We start from the raw sequence: 16,731 nt of genomic DNA on the forward strand, positions 1-16,731 counted from the left end.
AGGTCTGGAACACAGGCTAGGAACACACAAGGAAACGCTTTCACTGGCACGATGGCAACAAGATCCGGCGAGGGAGTGCAGGGGAAGTGAGGTATACATAGGGAGTGCACAGGTGAACACACTAATTAGAACAACTGCGCCAATCAGGGGCGCAGTGGCCCTTTAAATCGCAGAGACCCGGCGTGCGCGCGCCCTAGGGAGCGGGGCCGCGCGCGCCGGGACAGGACCGACGGAGAGCGAGTCAGGTACGGGAGCCGGGGTGCGCATCGCGAGCGGGCACCACCCGCATCGCGAATCGCATCCCGGCTGGAGGCGGTATCGCAGCGCACCCGGTCAGTGGATCTGACCGGGGCGCTGCAGTAGCGAGGATGTTGCGAGCGCTCCGGGGAGGAGCGGGGACTCGGAGCGCTCGGCGTAACAGTACCCCCCCCCCTTGGGTCTCCCCCTCTTCTTGGAGCCTGAGAACCTGAGGACCAGACTTTTGTCTAGGATATTTTCCTCAGGTTCCCAGGATCTCTCTTCAGGACCACAGCCCTCCCAATCAACCAAAAAAAAAGTTTTCCCTCTGACCTTCTTGGAGGCCAGTATCTCCTTTACGGAGAAGATGGCAGAAGAACTGGAAACAGGAGTGGGAGAAACAAGTTTGGGAGAGAAACGGTTGATGATGAGTGGTTTAAGAAGAGAGACATGAAAGGCATTAGGAATACGAAGAGAAGGAGGAAGAAGAAGTTTGTAAGAGACAGGATTAATTTGGCACAAGACTTTGAAAGGACCAAGATAGCGTGGTCCCAATTTGTAGCTGGGGACACGGAAGCGGACATATTTAGCGGAGAGCCATACTTTGTCTCCGGGAGAAAAAATGGGGGGAGCTCTTCTTTTCTTATCGGCAAACTTTTTCATGCGAGATGAAGCCTGTAAGAGAGAATTTTGGGTCTCTTTCCATATGGTGGAAAGATCACGAGTTACTTCATCCACAGCGGGCAAACCAGAGGGCAAGGGAGTAGGGAGGGGGGGAAGAGGGTGACGGCCGTACACCACGAAAAATGGGGATTTGGAAGAAGATTCAGAGACTCTGAAGTTGTACGAGAATTCGGCCCATGGTAGAAGATCTGCCCAGTCATCCTGGCGGGAGGAAACAAAATGCCGTAAATAGTCACCCAGGACCTGGTTAATTCTTTCTACTTGCCCATTGGATTGAGGATGATAAGCAGAAGAGAAGTTTAATTTAATCTTGAGTTGTTTACAGAGAGCCCTCCAGAATTTTGACACGAATTGGACGCCTCTATCCGAGACGATCTGCGTGGGCAAACCGTGAAGACGAAAAATGTGTACAAAAAATTGTTTTGCCAACTGAGGCGCTGAAGGAAGACCAGGAAGAGGAATAAAATGTGCCATCTTGGAAAATCGATCAACGACCACCCAAACAACAGTGTTGCCACGGGATGGAGGTAAGTCTGTAATAAAGTCCATACCAATCAGAGACCAAGGCTGTTCGGGGACAGGCAGAGGATGAAGGAGACCAGCAGGCTTCTGGCGAGGAGTCTTATCTCGGGCACAGACAGTGCAGGCCCGCACAAAATCAACAACATCCGTCTCCAGAGTCGGCCACCAATAGAAACGAGAGATGAGTTGCAAGGACTTTTTGATGCCCGCATGGCCAGCGAGGTGGGAGGAGTGACCCCATTTGAGGATTCCGAGGCGTTGGCGTGAAGAAACGAAGGTCTTCCCTGGAGGAGTTTGCCTGATGGAGGCTGGAGAAGTGGAGATCAGGCAGTCAGGAGGAATGATGTGTTGCGGAGAGAGCTCTACTTCCGAGGCATCCGAGGAACGAGAGAGAGCATCGGCCCTAATGTTCTTGTCGGCAGGGCGAAAATGAATTTCAAAATTAAAACGGGCAAAGAACAGAGACCACCTGGCCTGGCGAGGATTCAGCCGTTGGGCAGACTGGAGATAGGAGAGATTCTTGTGATCGGTGTAAATGATAACTGGAAATTTTGATCCCTCCAGCAGATGCCTCCATTCCTCAAGTGCTAATTTAATGGCCAGTAGCTCTCGATCCCCGATGGAGTAGTTCCTCTCCGCCGGAGAGAAGGTCCTAGAAAAAAAAACACAAGTAACAGCATGCCTGGAAGAATTTTTTTGTAGAAGGACCGCTCCAGCTCCCACTGAGGAGGCATCAACCTCCAATAGGAAGGGTTTAGATGGGTCAGGTCTGGAGAGCACGGGAGCAGAAGAAAAGGCAGACTTGAGCCGTTTAAATGCGTCTTCCGCTTGAGGAGGCCAGGACTTAGGATTGGCATTCTTCTTGGTTAAAGCCACGATAGGAGCCACAATAGTGGAAAAATGTGGAATAAATTGTCTGTAATAATTGGCGAACCCCAAAAAACGTTGGATAGCACGGAGTCCGGAGGGGCGTGGCCAATCTAAGACGGCAGAGAGTTTATCTGGGTCCATTTGTAGTCCCTGGCCAGAGACCAAGTATCCTAGGAAAGGAAGAGATTGACATTCAAACAGACATTTCTCCATTTTGGCATAAAGTTGATTGTCTCGAAGTCTCTGAAGAACCATGCGGACATGCTGGCGGTGTTCTTCTAAGTTGGCAGAAAAAATCAGAATATCGTCCAGATACACAACAACACAGGAATATAAGAGATCACGAAAAATTTCATTAACAAAGTCTTGGAAGACGGCAGGGGCGTTGCACAGGCCAAAGGGCATGACCAGATACTCAAAGTGTCCATCTCTAGTGTTAAATGCAGTTTTCCATTCGTCCCCCTCCCTGATGCGGATGAGATTATAAGCACCTCTTAAGTCCAGTTTGGTAAAGATGTGGGCACCTTGAAGGCGATCAAAGAGTTCTGAGATAAGAGGTAGGGGGTAGCGGTTCTTTACCGTGATTTTATTAAGTCCGCGGTAGTCAATGCAAGGACGTAGGGAGCCATCCTTTTTGGACACAAAGAAAAATCCAGCTCCGGCAGGAGAGGAGGATTTGCGGATAAACCCCTTTTTTAAATTTTCCTGGATGTATTCAGACATAGCAAGAGTCTCTGGGGCGGACAGAGGATAAATTCTGCCCCGGGGTGGAGTAGTACCCGGGAGGAGGTCAATAGGACAGTCATAAGGCCTGTGAGGAGGTAAAGTCTCAGCTTGTTTTTTGCAAAATACGTCAGCATAGTCCATATAAGCCTTAGGGAGACCGGTTACAGGGGGAACCACAGGGTCACGGCAGGGAGTACTGGGAACCGGTTTAAGACAGTCCTTGAAACAAGAAGTACCCCAGCTCTTGATCTCTCCTGTGGACCAATCAAGGGTTGGGGAATGGCGTTGAAGCCACGGTAATCCAAGGAGAATTTCAGAAGTGCAATTGGATAGGACAAAAAACTCAATTTTTTCGTGATGAGGTCCGATGCACATTAGGAGGGGCTCCGTGCGGTAACGTACGGTACAGTCCAATCTTTCATTGTTAACACAATTGATGTAGAGGGGTCTGGCGAGACTGGTCACCGGGATGTTGAACCTGTTGATGAGAGAGGCCAAAATAAAATTTCCTGCAGATCCGGAATCCAAGAAGGCCATAGTAGAGAAGGAGAAGGTAGAGGCAGATATCCGCACAGGCACAGTAAGGCGTGGAGAAGCAGAGTTGACATCAAGAACTGTCTCACCTTTGTGCGGAGTCAGCGTACGTCTTTCCAGGCGGGGAGGACGGATAGGACAATCCTTCAGGAAGTGTTCGGTACCGGCACAGTACAGGCAAAGATTCTCCATGCGGCGTCGTGTCCTCTCTTGAGGTGTCAAGCGAGACCGGTCAACTTGCATAGCCTCCACGGCGGGAGGCACAGGAACGGATTGCAGAGGACCAGAGGAGAGAGGAGCCGGGGAGAAAAAACGCCTCGTGCGAACAAAGTCCATATCCTGGCGGAGCTCCTGACGCCTTTCGGAAAAACGCATGTCAATGCGAGTGGCTAGATGAATGAGTTCATGCAGGTTAGCAGGAATTTCTCGTGCGGCCAGAACATCTTTAATGTTGCTGGATAGGCCTTTTTTAATGGTCGCGCAGAGGGCCTCATTATTCCAGGATAGTTCGGAAGCAAGAGTACGGAATTGTATGGCGTACTCGCCAACGGAAGAATTACCCTGGACCAGGTTCAGCAGGGCAGTCTCAGCAGAAGAGGCTCGGGCAGGTTCCTCAAAGACACTTCGAATTTCCGAGAAGAAGGAGTGTACAGAGGCAGTGACGGGGTCATTGCGGTTCCAGAGCGGTGTGGCCCATGACAGAGCTTTCCCAGACAGAAGGCTGACTACGAAAGCCACCTTAGACCTTTCAGTAGGAAACTGGTCCGACATCATCTCCAAGTGCAGGGAACATTGTGAAAGAAAGCCACGGCAAAACTTAGAGTCCCCATCAAATTTATCCGGCAAGGATAGTCGTAGGCCGGAAGCGGCCACTCGCTGCGGAGGAGGTGCAGGAGCTGGCGGAGGAGATGATTGCTGAAGCTGTGGTAGAAGCTGCTGTAGCATCACGGTCAGTTGAGACAGCTGATGGCCTTGTTGCGCTATCTGTTGTGACTGCTGGGCGACCACCGTGGTGAGGTCGGCGACAACTGGCAGTGGAACTTCAGCGGGATCCATGGCCGGATCTACTGTCACGATGCCGGCTGGCAGGAGGTGGATCCCCTGTGCCAGAGAGGGATTGGCGTGGACCGTGCTAGTGGACCGGTTCTAAGTTACTACTGGTATTCACCAGAGCCCGCCGCAAAGCGGGATGGTCTTGCAGCGGCGGTAGTAACCAGGTCGTATCCACTAGCAACGGCTCAACCTCTCTGACTGCTGAAGATAGGCGCGGTACAAGGGAGTAGACAAGAACAAGGTCGGACGTAGCAGAAGGTCGGGGCAGGCAGCAAGGATCGTAGTCAGGGGCAACGGCAGGAGGTCTGGAACACAGGCTAGGAACACACAAGGAAACGCTTTCACTGGAACGATGGCAACAAGATCCGGCGAGGGAGTGCAGGGGAAGTGAGGTATACATAGGGAGTGCACAGGTGAACACACTAATTAGAACAACTGCGCCAATCAGGGGCGCAGTGGCCCTTTAAATCGCAGAGACCCGGCGCGCGCGCGCCCTAGGGAGCGGGGCCGCGCGCGCCGGGACAGGACCGACGGAGAGCGAGTCAGGTACGGGAGCCGGGGTGCGCATCGCGAGCGGGCGCCACCCGCATCGCGAATCGCATCCCGGCTGGAGGCGGTATCGCAGCGCACCCGGTCAGTGGATCTGACCGGGGCGCTGCAGTAGCGAGGATGTTGCGAGCGCTCCGGGGAGGAGCGGGGACCCGGAGCGCTCGGCGTAACAAGAGCATGTGAAAGAGTCTCTACTCTAGTAGCTAGCGATTTATCCCTGTTTATTCTTGTTAACTCGACATCTTTGACTTTTGGCTTATCTTCTTGACTTCTCTCTGATATTAGTGATTTTGTACGTTGACATCTCCTGGCTTTTGACTTGGACCGTGTACATGACTCATTGTGTGAGTATGTTAGTTTTGTTTTGTTAGTCTGTCTGTTCCCTACTGTCCCTTGAGTCTGAATTATTGTATTTTATTATTTTGACATTTTACATCCTTCACTTGTCTAGGAAGAGACCGTCACTATGGTTATTGACCTGTCGATTAGGGCAGGTACATAAGTAGGCAGGGACAGGGGAGCAAAAATTGTGCGCACTCCTTCTCTGCCCATACGTGACATTTTTACAGGCCCAAAATATCTGCATTTGCTAAAATGGAAGCAATGACGGCTTAAGTAGAGCAAATGCAGGGATTAACACATTTAGTACAGTCCCTTGCTGAAAGGGTTCATGCTCAGGAAACAGCAAATGCTTAGCCAGTGGTAAATCCTCCAGCTGTTTCGAGTGAACCAAAGATTAATCTTCCTGACCGCTTTTCTGGTGACCAAAAGAGATTTGTTGTGTTCAGGGAGAGTTGTAAGCTGTATTTTCCCCTAAGACAACATTCTTCTAGCACAGAGGTTCAGAGAGTAGGACACTTGTAATGTCATTGTTGCAAGGAGATCCCCAGGAGTGGGCATTCTCTTTACCTTCCTTAGCTCCTGAATTAAGTTCTGTGGATGCTTTATTTTCTGCTTTTAGCCTTCTTTATGATGAACCTGACCGAGCAGCTTTTGTAGAGCCTTTGTAGAGATGTAGATCGGCTAAGGAGTACTGTGCTGATTTTCAGAAATGGTGTACTTTGTCTGGTTGGAATTATCCAGTTCAGGTGTCAGTTCAGATTAGGATTAACTAACGCTATTAAAGGTGTCCTGGTGAGCAATCCATCACCTGATTCATTAGAACAGGCCATGACTTTAGCAGTATCACTTGACAGACATTTGAGAGAGAGAAGTTGTGAACGGTCCGTTTCTTCTGTCTCTCACTCTCCTTCCTCCATTTTTTCCTCTTTTCCTACCTCTCATGTCTCTTCTGAGGAACCCATGCAAATAGGGAGATTGTCCTGGCAGCAGAGGAGATCCATTCGGAGGAAATACAACTTGTGTTTATTTTGTGGAGAGAAGGGACATCAGATCCAGAATTGCGCCAAACGCCAGCAGCAAGGAAATGCCAGCACCTAGGTGACAATCGGAAGGTAATTTGGGCGCATAGGTATCTCCGAAATTGTCTTCTAGACTTTTGTTGCCAGTTCAAATATTTTTTCTTAAAAAAAAGTATTTGGGAAAGCATTTGTTTATTCTGGTTCTGCTGCTAATTTTGTTGATCTGAATTTTATTAAAGGGGTACTCCGCCCTTAGACATCTTATCCCCTATCCAAAGGATAGGGGAAAAGATATCAGATCGCCGGGGTCCTGCTGCTGGGGACCCCCAGGAACGCCGCTGCGGTACCGCGCTATCATTACTGCACAGAGCGAGTTCGCTCTGCGCGTAATGACGGGCAATACAGGGGCCGGAGCATCGTTATGTCCCGGCTCCGCCCCTCGTGACGTCACGGCCTGCCCCCTCAATACAAGTCTATGGGAGGGGGCGTGGCAGTCAACATAGACTTGCACATAGACTTGCACTAAGGGAGCGGGCCGTGATGTAACGAGGGGTGGAGCCATGTCTTCACGCTGCTCCGTCCCCTGTATCGCCAGTCATTACGTACAAGGCGAACTCGCTCTGTGCAGTAATGATAGCACGGTACCGCGGCGGCGATCCCGGGGGTCCCAAGCAGCGAGACTGCTGCGATCTGACATCTTATCCCCTATCCTTTGGGTAGGGGATAAGATGTCTAGGGGCGGAGTACCCCTTTAAGTCTTTGAATTTACCCATGAAATTGTTGGAAAGTCCATCCCCATTGCTGGAGTGGATTATACACCCTTGTCAGGGGGTTGTGTCAGTTCTTCCACTTCCAAAGGATGTTCCAGTTTTTCTCCAGTATCTGTCTAATGGTATTATGCCTAGTGGTGTATGTTGTAATAAAGTTATGCTTGTATTGTGTAGAGTTTTCTTTTCCTTTTTTCTTCTTTTCATTCCCTCTTTTTTCTTGGAGCTCTCTATCATTCCTACTTTCTTCATTTCTATTTCTATCTCCTGTTAATGCCTTCTGGTAGGCCGCTTTCACTATTTTTTTAGGATACCCCTTTTCCAAAAGACGATTAGTAATGGTATTACTTTGGATCTGGTAATCTTTTTTCTTAGTGCAGTTCCGCCTTATCCGATGGAACTGGCCATATGGTAAACTGGTCTTCCACTTCTTATAGTGGCAGCTAGTATATGATAGCAGACTATTACAATCTACTTTTTTGAAGAACGTTTTCGTTATGATTTTATTCCATATGGTCATCACACCGTCCAGTAAGTGAAATGTTAAAATGGTTTTTATTAAGATGTTCAGTGAAATCCTTGAATTCTTCCCTCGTCCCATTCCAAATGAAAAGAAGATCATCTATATACCTCTTGTATAGTTTGATCTTATCTAACCATCGGTGTTCGCCATAGATGTATACTGCTTCAAATGCGCCCATAAATAGGTTTGCGAACGCAGGCACGAAGCGAGTGCCCATGGCGGTACCACGAGTTTGTAGGTATATATTTTTTTCAAAAGTAAAATAATTGTGGTACAAGACGAATCTAATACAATTGAGGACAAAATCCTTCTGTTCACTAGGCATGGTGGGATCTTCTTTTAAAATGTCTTCTATCACTTTCAGACCCTTTTCATGTGAAATATTTGAATATAATGCAGACACATCTAATGTGGCCCGCATATATCCAGGTCGCCACTCCACATCCTTAAGCTTCTCAATTAGAGAAGGGGTATCATTTAAATATGATTTCAATGTCACCACATGTTTCTGTAACAGTATGTCCACATATTTGGACATATTGCTGGTGATGGAATTTATCCCAGAAATAATCGGGTGTCCAGGGGGGTTATCCATGTCCTTATGGACTTTTGGGAGGTGGAAGAATAGGGCTGTCCTCGGATCATTAATTTTAATGAATTATTTTTCTTTTTTCATTATGATCCCTCTTGAATGGGCATCCTGTATAAGTTTGATACACTGTTCTTGATATTCTAGGGTAGGATCTGATGGGAGTGTAGTGTAATATTCAGGATCTTCAAGGATTCTATCTGCTTCCCTTATGTATTCGTTTGTATTTTGCACTACAATGCCTCCCCCTTTGTCCACATTTCTTATTACAATCTCCGTATTTTTGGATTGTGATCTTAAGGCTTCTTGTTTTGTTAAGTTATGTTTAGTTGGGCCTTTTTGTTTCAAATTCCTGAATTCGGCTGATACTAACTCAAAGAATGTTTCTATGTAGTGTCCTTTGTGGTGAGTAGGAAAAAAAAGTGGATGGTGGTTTTAAATTTGTAGAGATGGGTGGTGGATCCAGGGTTATCATGGTTTCTTCTGATACTTTTATATCAATTGTATACAGTTTTGGTAGATTGAAATGTCTGGTGAGTGTCAGCTTACGAATGAACTTGTTGAGATCGATGTATAGTTTGAAGTCATCAATCCCATTGGCCGGACAGAAGGAAAGTCCCTTATTTAGGACATCCTGTTCTTTTTCACTCAGCAAATGGTCTGAGGTGTTGAAAATTTTAAAGTTGTTTGGAGTTGTTGTTAGGACTTTGGCTGTCAAAGCATGCTGGGAGTTGTAGTTTAGCAACAGCTGGAGTCTTCCTTTCTGAGAAGACACTGGCAGAAGGGTCTGTTTACAATATACAATACGTACAATATGAACAGAGACTTATACTTACCACTCTGCCTCCCGTCTGTAGCTCCTCCCCAAATGACATCATCACTAAGGGCAGAGCTACACTGACCCGGCAGGAGGTAAGTTGACCTCGTGTTCTGTATACACTATATACAGCTATCTATAGCTATACCGCCAAAAGGGGCTATAGAAGCAGTGAGTCCTGTCAGTATAGTGACTGGATTCCCTGCTCCTGTATTGTATACATGGGTACACTATGCACCCCTGTATACTATACGGCTGGGGGAGGTGAGTAGTGATGCTATACATCACTCCTTATCTCCTTACACTCTGTGGACCAGGCACTCAGCTTCCGACCCACAGAGTGGTACCCTGAAGGCAGTGAGAAAACTGCATCAGGGGACAAATTTGGCTGTTTCCACACACCAGGAAAAACGCCAGAAAAAATACAAAAACAAAGGGAAAAGCTGTGGCAGTTTTACTGTCAGTTTTTTTTGGGTGTTTTTGCTGACGAGAAAAAACCTCAGTGGAATCCTAGACTTATATCTTCATGACAAGTAGACAGAAAGAGGGGCCCTGTCTCAAGCCAAGTAGAAGTAGAGATTGTTTATTTTATCTTGAGATGTTCACCATTCCAGTTTACAACTAAATGTTTTAAATAGTATCTGTCATGATCTTGATACATTTTTTATTCCTGCCAGTTCACTACCCCCATCATAATAAACCTCCACCTACCTTTACTTTTATTATTTTTTTTTTAGTTTTCTACCTTAATGCTGTACTGTATATTCCACACAGCCATCTCCATGGCCTGGTAAGGTGCATTCCCCTTCAAGCGTAACATCACCTGAAGCCCTGCAGGGGAGAGCTTCCACCCTGTCTCTGCTATGCTGCTCTGAACATACAGCCTACAGAAGTTCAGTGTGTGATAAGTTGTGGTTGGCTAAAACCGCACACACACCCCTCAGCTCTGGACGCTAACTGAACTCTACAGTGTTCTCAGATCTGACCAGTAGCTTCACAAGGGAGCGGAAATATCCCACACAATGTATAACACAATATTTAGCACTATGCATTTAAGGCATCATGACTCTACAGCAGTATTTCCCAACCAGGATGCCTCCAGCTGTTGCAAAACTACAACTCCCAGACTTTGGCTGTCCAGTCTTGCTGGGAGTTGTACCTTTGGACAAGCTGGAGGCACCCTGGTTGGGAAATCCTGCTCTACAGTCTTGCTCAGCTCAAAGTGAAAGGGATAAAAAATATTCAGCTCTATGCACTCTAACAGTGGGGATAAAAAGTTTGGGAACCCCAGGTAAAAATTTGTATTAATGTGCATAAAGAAGCCAAGGAAAGATAGAAAAATCTCAAAAAGGCATCTCATTACAGATTAGACATTCTTATAATATGTCAACAAAAATTAGATTTTATTTCCATCATTTACACTTTCAAAATAACAGAAAAAAAAAATGGCAACTGCAAAAGTTTGGGCACCCTGCAGAGTTAATATCCTGTACTGCCCCCTTTGGCAAGTATCACAGCTTGTAAATGCTTTTTGTAGTCTTTCAATTCTTGTTTGAGGTATCTTTGCCCATTCTTCCATACAAAAGTCTTCCAGTTCTTTGAGATTTCTGGGCTGTCTGTCACGCACTTCTCTTTTAAGGTCTATCCATAGATTTTCAATTATGTTGAGGTCAGGAGATTGTGAAGGCCATGGCAAAACCTGCAGTTTATGTCTCTTGATCCCCCGTGGATTTCAAGGTGTGTTTAGGATCATTATCCATTTGTAGAAGCCATCCTCTCTTTAACTTCAGGTTTTTCACAGATGGCATCAATTTAGCATCCAAAATTTGCTAAAAACGTTATTGAATCCATTTTTCCTTCTACTCCAGAGATGTTCCCTGTGCCACTGGCTGCCATACAACCCCAAAGCATGACTGATCCACCCCAATGCTTAACAGTTGGACAGAGGTTCTTTTCATTAAATTCTGTTCCCCTTCTCCAAACGTAACTTTGCTCATTCCGGCCAAAAAGTTCAATTTTAACCTCATCGGTCCACAGAACTTGTTTCCAAAATGCATCAGGCTTGTCTATATGTTCATTTGCAAAGTTCAAACGCTGATTTTTGTGGTGAGGATGTAGAAGAGGTTTTTTTTTCTGATGACTCTTCCATGAAGACCATATTTGTACAAGTATCTCTTTATAGTGGAATAGTGTACCACAACTCCAATGTCTGCCAGATCTTTCTGGAGGGATTGTGCAGTCAAACGTGGGTTTTGAATTGTTTTTCTCACAATCCTGCGAGCTGTTCTGTATGATATTTTTCTTGGTCTTTCAGATCTTGTTTTAACTTCCACTGTTCCTGATGACTGCCATTTCTTAATTACATTCCGAACAGAGGATATTGACATCTGAAACATTTTGCTATCTTCTTATAGCCTTCTCCAGCTTTGTAAGCGTCAACTATTTTCAGTTTCAGATTTCTAGACAACTGCCCAAACTTTTTTGTTTTCTGTTATTTTGAAAGTGTAAATGATGGAAATAAAATCTAACTTTTGTTGACATATTATAAGAATGTCTTATCTGTAATTTGATGCCTTTTTGAGATTTTTCCATCTTTCCTTGGTTTCTTTATGCACATTGATACAAATTTTTACCTGGGGTGCCCAAACTTTTGATCCCCACTGTATACACTGTGCTAAGCCGAGGTCCCACCTGCATTTCCTGACTATTGTCTCTACAGGCTGCTGCAGGAGACAATCTGGTAGCGGGACTGCAGGCAGGACCAGAAAGAGGACTCCTGGTGCTCAAATTTTTACAGGTTAATTTAACACATTACAAAATTACAAAATATTATTAAGAAGTATATTAGAAAAGTATTTCAAATAGGCTATTCGACAACATATTACATTTCATTGATGGTAACAGGTACTATTTAAAGATCCTTGACCTTGTTGAATATGGATATGAATATATTTTCCTAGTAACATTACTGATCTGGTATGGTTAGGTCCACTATTATTCATGACTCACAGGAAAATTGGATGGTCATCATCAAATGTAAGAAAAAAATCTGAAGGAGGGTCCATGAGATCATAGACAATTCCAATGGACCACGGCTAGTGTTCTTTTGCACACTAGGCAGATTAGAGAATTTGCATCATATATATTGGGGGAGAATTATCCAAACCTGTGCATAGGAAGAGTGGTGCAGTTGCCCATGGCGAAACAATCAGTTTGCTTCTTTCATTTTTAAAGAGGCCTGTGAAAAATAAAAAGAAGCAATCTGACTGGTTGCTTTGGGCAACTGCTCCACTCTTCCTCTACCCATGTTTTGATGAATCTCCCCCAATGTATATATACTGGATGATATAATCCTGCAAATGTTGTGAACCATATGTTTTGAGCTGTAAGATAAAAAGTACTGGAGGGCAGCAGTCTGGCTATGTTGTGTATGCACCTTTAGAGAGACAGTACTAATGCCAGAATGAGTAATTTGTCAATACAAAACATTTCAGCAATGTAAATGAGTATAATTCATGTTACATTTCAGGGCTACAGCCAAGGAATATGCTGGGATACCGGTAAAATGGCATTCTGAGGTAGGCCACAGAGTACTCTTGGTGGACCGATTAACTTTAATAGACTGAATGTAAGTTATTAGAGACTATATTCAGTCTTTCTGAAGACCATCTAAAATTGCATTGAAAAGTGGTCTTCTATGGGTGTGGTTTTCTCAAAGAAAATGGCAACTATGCAGAATGTATGTCGGACTGAAAATTCACCACACAAAATATAGTCTTGATAAGGGGGTGGGCTTCTCAAAGAGATGGTCTTTTGGGGAAGATTTACTGTACATCCCATTGTGCAGAGGAAAAGTTGACCGGTTGCCAATAGCAACCAATCAGCTTGCTTCTTTCATTTTTAAGAGACCTTTTTAAGCATCTGATAAATCAACTGGTCATCTTGTCCTCTGCGCAGGTTTTAATACATTTCCCAAATATTCTACTGCACTTTAGAGTCCTACAATTTTTTTTTTAATAAAAATAATGTATCTATACATATATGTATGTGTATATATATATATATATATATATATATATATATATATATATATACACACACACACACACATTTAGCCACTAATAGACTATGTTTTGTCTACAAAAGTATAAAAATGGGCTGCAAATATGATACAGTATATGTCAGAATGCCTTTTTCTCTGTACTCTGGTGTATAACTCGGAAGTACAGTAACCTTAACCCCTTAAGCACAATGGAAAAGTGTACCTTCAGCTGTATATTTATAAGTACAACTCCCAGCTTGCACAATCAGCTAAAGTGCATGCTGGGAGTTGTAGTGGTGAATCTGCTGGATGCATAACTACAACTCCCAGCATGCCCGTTGGCTGTCGGTGACTGCTTAGAGTTGTAGTTTTGCAACAGCTGAAGGCACGCTGGTTGTGAAACACTGAGTTAAGTAGCAAACCAGTGTGTCTCCAGCTGTTGCATAACTACAATCCCCAACCAAAGTAGTATGCCTCCAGCTGTTGCATAACTACAAGTCCCAGCATGCCCTTCCAGTGTCCGTACATGCTGGGGGTTGTAGCTTTTGCAACAGCTGAAGGCACACTGGTTGCAAAACACTGAGTTTGTTACCAAACTCGGTGTTTCATAACCAGTGTGCCTCCAGCTGTTGCAAAACTACAACTCCCAGCATGCACTGATAGACCGTACATGCTGGGAGTTGTAGTTTTGCAACAGCTGGATGTTTCTCTCCCCCCCCTCCCCCCCCCCACTGTGAATGTACAGGGTACATTCACATGGGAGGAGGTTTACAGTAAGTATCCGGCTGCAAGTTTGAGCTGCGGCAAATTTTCTGCCGCAGCTCAAACTCCCAGCGAGAAACTACTGTGAACCCCCGTCTGTGCGACTGTACCCTAAAAACACTACACTACACTAACACACAATAAAATAAAAAGTAAAAAACACTACATATACACATACCCCCACACAGCCCCCCTCCCCCAATAAAAATGAAAAACGTCTGGTACGCCACTGTTTCCAAAACAGAGCCTCCAGCTGTTGCAAAACAACTACTCCCAGTATTGCCAGATAGCCACTGACTGTCCCGGCATGCTGGGACTTTTACAACAGCTGGAGGCACCCTGTTTGGGAATCAATGGCGTAGAATACCCCTATGTCCACCCCTATGCAAGTCCCTAATTTAGGCCTCAAATGCGCATGGCGCTCTCACTCTCTCTCTGTTACAAATTTTGGGGTGTATTTTCTGCCATTACCCTTTTTAAAAATGTAAAATTTTTGGGAAACCAAGCATTTTAGGTAAAAAAAAAATATATTATGTTTTTACATATGCAAAAGTCATGAAACACTTGTGGGGTATAAATGTTCACATTACCCCTTGTTACGTTCCCCAAGGGGTCTAGTTTCCAAAATGGTATGCCATGTGGGTTTTTTCTTTGCTGTTTTGGCACCATAGGGGCTTCCTAAATGCGGCATGCCCCCAGAGCAAAATTTGCTTCCAAAAATCCAGATGTGACTCCTTCTCTTCTGAGACCTGTAGTGTGCCAGAGCACTTTTCACCCCCATATGGGGTGTTTTCTGAATCGGGAGAAATTGGGCTTCAAATTTTGGGGGGGTATTTTCTGCTATCACCCTTTTTAAAAATGTAAAATTTTTGGGAAACCAAGCATTTTAGGTTAAAAACAACTTTTTTTTTTTTTACATATGCAAAAGTCGTGAAACACCTGTGGGGTATTAAGGTTCACATTACCCCTTGTTACGTTCCCCGAGGGGTCTAGTTTCCAAATCGGTATGCCATGTGGTTTATTTTGCTGTTTTGGCACCATAGGGGCTCCTTAAAGGTGACATGCCCCCCAAAAACCATTTGTCGCTCCTTCCCTTCTGAGCCCTCTACTGCACCCGCCGAACAATTTACATAGACATATGAGGTATGTCCTTACTCGAGAGAAATTGGGTTTCAAATACAAGTAAAAATTTTCTCCTTTTTAGCCCTTGTAAAAAATCAAAAATTGGGTCTACAAGAACATGCGAGTGTAAAAAATTTTGATTTTGAATTTTCTCCTTCACTTTGCTGCTATTCCTGTGGAACACCTAAAGGGTTAAAACAATTACTGAATGTCATTTTGAATACTTTGGGGGTGCAGTTTTTATAATGGTGTCATTTATGGGGTATTTCTAATATGAAGACCCTTCAAATCCACTTCAAAACTGAACTGGTCCCTGAAAAATAGTGAGTTTGAAAATTTTGTGAAAAATGTAAAAATTGCTGCTGAACTTTGAAGCCCTCTGGTGTCTTCCAAAAGTAAAAACTCATAAATTTTATGACGCAAAAATAAAGTAGACATATTGTATATGTGAACCAAAAAAATTTTTATTTTGAATATCCATTTTCCTTACAAGCAGAGAGCTTCAAAGTTAGAAAAATGCAAAATTTTCATTTTTTTTTCATCAAATTTGGGGATTTTTCACCAAGAAAGGATGCAAGTTACCACAGTAATTTACCACTATGTTAAAGTAGAATATGTCACGAAAAAACAATCTCGGAATCAGAATGATTAGTAAAAGCATTCCAGAGTTATTAATGTTTAAAGCGACAGTGGTCAGAATTGCAAAAAATTGCAAATTAAGGTGTAAAATGGCCTGGTCCTTAAGGGGTTAAAGGCCAGACACCCAGCTCAGCTTGTTAGGCACATAATGAATACACATCTAAGTAAACCATATTGTTACATAGCAAGTGAGATAAAAAAAAAAAAAAAAAAAAATACACATGTCCGTCATGATATGAGTAAATTTTATTTTACATACATGTAACTTCTTCATCTTGCAGGGTAGAACAGAGCCATACACATGTGCATCTCGGAGGATATAAGGAATTTTAAGGTCATGAAAGTTTGTATGAGGAGGCTTTAGTAAATTATGCTACATTAAGTGTTACCTGGTTCCGCCTGTTCTCAAGTAACGATGTCTCATACAACTGTGCATTGTGTAATACAATCCCACAAAATGCCAGGTAGGCGGCAAAATCCTAAAACACACAATAAAAAATAAATCAAAAAATCTATATAAATAATTTATGACAAACAATATATCACATTTCTCTCCAGAATAATGTAACTGGCAAGTTATCTGTAAATTGTACAATGTAATTTGTATTGTCAGCACTGAGACACATAGCATCCACAGTTTGGACAGCAGTTTGCTTAAAAACTTTGCGAGCGCTGACAATCAACTGAAAAACTGCATCAATCTGCATTAACACCAAACTTCTAATCTCCTGTCTCAATCTTCCAGGTTTCTAATATTTTTCTTAGCATGGAATAAGAAACTGAACATAAATCTAATGGATTCATTATAAGTGAAAGGATGTGGGGAGATCTGGTCAAAACAGATTTGTCGAAACTCTTATGGCTCCATGTTGACTGCAAGCCATGGCACTGATGAGAACAGAGCCTTAGATATTCCAACTCTGCATGTGTGCAT

The 16,731-nt window shown here is 44.1% G+C and overlaps 1 protein-coding gene across 11 annotated transcripts in view; it reads right to left on the reverse strand.

Annotated features, from left to right (window-relative positions):
* PDE5A (phosphodiesterase 5A) overlaps positions 1-16,731 on the reverse strand; it is a 352,640-nt gene that overhangs the window by 138,103 nt on the left and 197,806 nt on the right. For all 11 annotated transcript variants that reach the window (XM_056565902.1, XM_056565920.1, XM_056565896.1 and 8 more), the window contains one exon: positions 16,187-16,276. In XM_056565902.1, coding sequence (XP_056421877.1) covers positions 16,187-16,276 — 90 coding nt within the window. The remainder of the gene's footprint in view (positions 1-16,186; positions 16,277-16,731) is intronic.

The sequence above is a fragment of the Hyla sarda genome, chromosome 1, assembly GCF_029499605.1.
Source record: "Hyla sarda isolate aHylSar1 chromosome 1, aHylSar1.hap1, whole genome shotgun sequence".
Lineage (NCBI taxonomy): Eukaryota > Metazoa > Chordata > Amphibia > Anura > Hylidae > Hyla > Hyla sarda.